The sequence below is a fragment of the Fundulus heteroclitus genome, chromosome 6 (genome assembly GCF_011125445.2).
Source record: "Fundulus heteroclitus isolate FHET01 chromosome 6, MU-UCD_Fhet_4.1, whole genome shotgun sequence".
In the NCBI taxonomy this organism is placed as follows: domain Eukaryota; kingdom Metazoa; phylum Chordata; class Actinopteri; order Cyprinodontiformes; family Fundulidae; genus Fundulus; species Fundulus heteroclitus.
Window position 1 is genome coordinate 16,121,904 of NC_046366.1, and position 6,056 is coordinate 16,127,959.

The window sequence follows — 6,056 nt, forward strand, 5'->3', positions numbered from 1 at the left end:
CTGCAAACGAATGAACAATGAGTCTCGTGCAATAGATTGCACAGGCAAAAGTGAAAAATTAAAAATACTTTGAAACAGTGGTGAATGATTTAACTTCAATTGAAAAGAAATACAAAACAATGATATGGTGGATTGCAGCAGAAGCAAATAAGTGCAAAATAAACATGCACCACAGGTTTTTAAGACTAGTCAAAATACCATTGCAGACCAAGATCGTTTATTCTAAAGTTTATTCTAAAGTGAGCTGACATTCAAATCAGTTGCTACGGTCTCCATCTTAACCTTGAAGCGTTTTAATTCAGTAGGAGTCTGCCTCATCAGGTTCCTCACATGGATCCGTTGTCAGGTTTATAGGGCCATCTAGTGGCAGTATACACGAACAGATTGGAAGTTACACGGACGGACTGCACAGAGAAAATGTGTGAAATGGCATCATTCGCACTTCCACAATTTAACATGAGCGATGCTTTGCTTTAAACCAAGTGTTTGATGCTGAAACGATCAGCATCATCTGACCAAATCAGGGTTTGAGTAAAAACTCCACAAGTTTATATATATTAGAATAGAAGTTGCCTTTCATTGCCTTGTGCACAATCCATAAGATGAATATGGGTCCATGTTTTTAATCAAACTGGTATTTGTCATTGCAACACAGAAAATTATGCTCTGCTTTTAACCCATCCCTTAGGGGGCAGAGGGCTGCCACTGCGGCATTCGATAATTTGAAGCCTTTCTAACAACTAGCTCACTACTTTCATAAGATTAAAAACTATAGGGGTGGGTTGGGTCACAACCTGCCTTAGTTACACGGCCACCTTATGGACCAACTTACCAGGGCTGCCGCCATCTTGAATGGCACATCCCCAGTGCATTCATTTATACTGAGGAAGCAGTATGCTTAATATAACTTCCTAACTTTTTACTCCATTTTCAGTCTGTCACAAATGACTGAGATGTACTTAGAATACAGGATGGTGTCACGTTTAAAATGCGTTTTTAAAATGGTAAAATACCTCAGTCTATGTTATAACAAAGACTGATAATGGCTATGCCTATATGAATGCATTTTAATTATGTAGTTTGATCATTTTACTCAATCCTGAGCTTTCTGTAAACACGAACAACTGTCGTGTTTGTACGCTGTGTATTAAATTTCTTTATGGAGGGCTGGAAGAGTGATCTTTAAAAGTTCTAGATCATTGCAGTCCTTCACGGCCCTGCTTACAAGTGGGGCTCAGGAGCTCAAGGACCCTGAAAAATAAGTTTTGCACTGCTTCTCATGTGCTGGCACACCAACTCGAGGTCTTAATTTTGCAATTTTAGGCAGCCTTAAATTTTGTGAAGTATAGAAACAAGTTAAAACTAGCATGAAATGATAGATCTCAATTGTAAATTACATTCCTGCAATGTGCTCACTGAATAAAAACATCTTCTGAACCCATCTCAGCCCAAAGGAAATGGTGATCTGCACTGTGTGATCCTGGAGTATGGAAGACCCATTCACCATGATACATAAGGAGTCTACGCAGTCTGCATGAAGCAAAGTTGTTTAAAACCACAATCAGTCATTGCCACAAAGAAAATAATTTGATACATTTATTAAAAGCCTGGTTCAATGAACATTTTAAAAACACAAGTTATGATGCTCCCACAAAAACACCCTCACACCATTCAGGTTCTCTAAACAATTGAGACTAAACACCAATAAAATACCCAATAGTAGCAAGAACTGGGGGCAGGTGGGGGTGTAACTCATATTGCAGTTTAAAAAAAAAAAAAAAAAAGTATAAATAAAACCTCTCAAAAAAAAAAAATAATAATAACATACAAGAGAAACTATCTGATGGAGTTACGAATGACGCCCCCAGCCGATTGAACCACCCTCTCCTTGGCCTTCTTCTTTGCAGGATCCATTTCAAAGGACTTCCACAGACGAATGGTTTCATCTCCAGCAACAGTGGCTACAGTTGAATTGTCTGGGCTCAAGATCAAGTTGAGAACTCTGCTCTCGTGGCCTAAAAGAGAAAAAATAAAAAAAAACAAACTTAAACTGCAATTTTTGCTCCAGTAACAAATTTCAATAACCCTTCTTGGGTAATGGTCACAGCTAAACCAGACGTAGACACAAGACATCAGCAAGAAATGCCTTACACTAAAACATGTTCCTGAATTTTAAGGGGGGGCTAGACAGGATAAAGTTTGTCGATTTACACACCATAACAAAAGGGTAAAATACAAGCGAGATTAAAGACAGTTGTCACTTACCATTAAGTTCTGCAACCTTAGTGAGTGACGGATACTTCCAAATGACAACATTGTTATGGGCGTATCCGTGTGCAGAGACCAGTTCGTTGTAGTTTGGTGCAAACACAAGTGATGAAATCTGCAATTTACAAGACGTGTTGTAAATTTAGGAAAAAGCACAAAAAAAAAAAAAGCCACACTGAAAATCCAGGATTTAGACTAATGTTACCTGGGATTGAGTGTCAAGCGAGCTGATGCAGGAGCCTGTGTTAACGTTCCAGATGCGAATGTGGCGGTCACTGGTGCCACCGCCAGATGCAAGAATATTTGTCTGCCAGGGACACCAGGCTAAAGCCTAAAAACAGAAATGACAGACGATACTTTTTAGTAAAGACGATGCTGCTGTGATCATGGTTCTCATCAAATGATATAGCATCACTTATGTTGCTATATGTTCCCAAGATATAAACCATTCCACACAGCATGCAATACGATTACTGTCCAATTAAGACCCAATACGTTTTAAAGTGTTCCTTTGATTTTTTTTGAACAGCGTATTCATCTGTTAAATGTGTATAGTGGAGGCAGAATAAATCTAGTTTCCTCATTCCAAAAAATATTTAGTTCTCCATCCATATGCAACAAGATCATAAAAACAAAACTAAAATTAAGCTACAGGTATTATGTGGTATCTGAATCCAAGAACTGAAACTTGGACTATAATTTTAAAGATGCATTATGGGCAAGGTTATGGCTTTGGTCTAGTCTCAGGTAAACTTCCTCCACACATTTGCCGTGTCCTGCTTGGCTCCAGGCAAACGGGACTCCTTTGGGATTTTACTTTCCGCTCTTCCATAAATATCGGATTTGTGAAGTACAAGACTTCACAAATCCCCCCCCCCAGCAGTAGTTTCTGAAACCCCAGAAGAATCTGGACAGCTCCAGAGTTACCATAGTCCTCTTTAAAACTACACATATTACCATCACATATCAATACACTGGAGTTTGTGGTTGCAGCATGACAAAGTGTTACAAATACAACTTTACTGCCATAATTTAGTTAATGTATTTTCCATTGCATTGCAGATTTTTGGCCATTGGGACACTTATTCTGAAGATCTAAGGAGGTAACTCATTAGTGCTTGTTGGTTCTGCTGGCACAGCTGTGAGAGGCATGCCAATTGTGAAACGGGAACATGACAGGTTATAGCCAGAGGCGCTGCATTGAGTTGAAGTCAAGGGATGCTAGAGATTGTTTGTGTGGTCCTCATTTCTACTTCTATGCATAATCGGCCAGCGAGTTAGACTATCACTTCCACCTATTGTGTCAATAAAGAGTTTGTTTTACTGGTGCCGTCGTGTGGTGCTGTATCAATCAAGATTGTTCATCCTACAATAAAGTCAATGTCATACCAGCAACAAAACTCTTAGATGCTTTGCCGCTTCAGCACACTTCACTCCAATAGAAGCTCATTAGCAGAGCTTGACTGCATGCTAGTGTGTTAGTTCAGCCATTTGGTTCATCTGTGTAAGGCAAGTTGCACTTGTAAATGTTGCAGGACACCGGCCCTTGGGGATTTTAGTTTGGGACCACAGCCTTGGAGCATGCAGGCCTGCATAATAAAAACACACCCTCACCTTGACTGCTCCCTGATGTTCGCTCCAGGAGCGGATTAAGCGACCAAAGCGGCCGCCAGAGCTTCCCTCCTGCACACGGGGCCATAGACACACCAGATTGTCATTGCCGCCGCTGGCCAGGTATCGCCCATCTGGTGACCACCTGAGGCCACACACTTCCTGTGAATGCCCAGCAAGCGTAGCGATGTGATGGTTTGCCACCCTCACGTCATGGTGGTGGATGTGTCCGGATCTGGAGCCACTGGAGGGAGGGGAGAAAGCTCCTTTAGTTACATTTCCTAAATAATCGGCTGGCTTCACGCATGCGTCAGAGCAACTATACCTGGAGAGAATATGGTCATTCCAGCTCAGACTGCCAACTCTAGCCGTATGGCTAGCCATGCTGCGCAGGCGCTTCTGATTTTCCACGTCCCACAACTAAAAATAGAAAAACACCTTTAATCCAGGCTCTGAAAAGCACATTGATTAGAAGACGCATACGTGGAGATACTTACCTGAACCTTGCAGTCACTGGTGCCAACAGCCAGGTAGCTTCCCTCCTTGGTCCAGGACAGCGAGCAGATGTAGTCCTCCTCGTTCTCCAGCTTCATAAGAAGAAGAATGTCTCCCTGGGTTGCATTCCAGAGGTAAACGCTGTTATGAAGTGCTACGGCAAGAACGTTTTGGCTGCTCCAGTCAAGAAGATTCAAATCTGGAAAAGAGGGGGCAGAGGTTAACATTAAGGACAGGCTCATTTGTTGTTGGAAAATCCTATACACACACACAATAATTATCTTCAAATGTGGGTTTAAGTATTCTTACAAAAATCATTTCGAAGATCAGGGGCGTCCAAGATTCTTTCAGGAGTTGGAGATATATATCTGGTCTTTTTGAGAGAGGCAGGCGTCGTAACCTGACTGTAGAGGACTTTCAAGTTGTTTTGATAGCCTTAGAATAAAACAGAAATAAAAAGTTAGGATCATAAGGTAAGCTGAGGGGGGAGGATAATGCAGCTTTAAAGAAAGCAGGTTTGCAGTTACTACCTTCTGGTGCGTTCAGGGGCTTCCCTCCGAGGTGCAGGATCTTTGCATCTTCAATGTTGTAGCCGTTGAGCGTCACAGACCAAACTTTCTGGCTTTCCTATTAATACAGATAGCCATGCACGTCAGAAACCACAGCTCCAGCCGAAAGGCTACAAAAAAAAGAGGGGAAACGTGACAAACTACTCACTGCCGAGACAGTATTGGTCGCATCCACGGGTTCGTTCTCTTTTGTAAGCAGGAAATTTGCCACGTCCATCTGTTTGTTGTTCCTAATGGGTATGAAGCGATCGCCTCCCATCTTCGAGGGCGTTTTCTTGCCTTTACCTGCAGAAATCACATATATATATGCAAACTTACAAGTGCCCCTTCCACGTTTTTACTCTGTTAAAAAGAAAGAGACTGACAATATATCCTTTGCAGCATTACCCGGTGTTCTGGTGGGAGTTTTGGATGAGCTCAGCGACACATTGGTAGAGTTTCCAGGCGACAGGCCGCTCAGGCCGGCGGACGTGCTGGACGAGCTGGCCTTCCTCTGCCACCTCGCCATGGGAGCGTTTGTGATCGGCATGTCGAGCTTCAGGATGCTGTGGATGTCGTTCTCAAACCCAAACTGCGCCATCTTGTTCACAAACCTGAACTCCAACAAGGTAGAAAATAATAATAATGGAGAGGGAAGGTCGATTTTATGCAGATATACAAGCAAACAGCCTTCGTTTTAAAAACTTAAAACGCGGCGGCGCCATGCTAATGCTAGCCAAAACAAAATGCGTGCGTATAGTTAAAGAGAACACATGAAAACAGAAACGATAATTTAGCTCTTAAACAGCACCACAACGGCTATGGGTAGGACTGATACGTTTCAGGGTCCAACTAAAATCCAAGAAGCAAGTTTTACATAATTAGCCCGACCAAAATACGCGTGTCTAAAGAAAAATTACCGTAAGATAAGATCCAAAACGGATATAGTACTTCTATACTCTCGGGTTTGCAACGTAAAAAACGGGCATACCAACTTCTCCTCCGAGTGAAAACGTGTACTCCTCGTTTGAAAGAACGACTCGCCTTTCCTCGTCTCTCTGCGAAATTTGAATTTCGTGCAGATGACGCCATACGGTTTAAATCCCACGTAGCGCTTCTCTGATTGGCTCTTTC

The 6,056-nt window shown here is 42.2% G+C and overlaps 1 protein-coding gene across 1 annotated transcript; it reads right to left on the bottom strand.

Annotated features, from left to right (window-relative positions):
* Positions 1-1,575: 1,575 nt before the first annotated feature.
* Positions 1,576-6,056, bottom strand: cdc20 (cell division cycle 20 homolog). Its single transcript, XM_012878973.3, has 11 exons — positions 5,914-6,056; positions 5,331-5,536; positions 5,092-5,228; positions 4,905-5,001; positions 4,684-4,809; positions 4,377-4,573; positions 4,205-4,299; positions 3,883-4,123; positions 2,474-2,599; positions 2,266-2,383; positions 1,576-2,015 (listed from the first exon to the last, which is right to left on the bottom strand). Exons 1-11 carry the CDS (start codon positions 6,012-6,014, stop codon positions 1,837-1,839), a joined length of 1,623 nt encoding a protein of 540 aa, XP_012734427.3. The 5' UTR covers positions 6,015-6,056; the 3' UTR covers positions 1,576-1,836.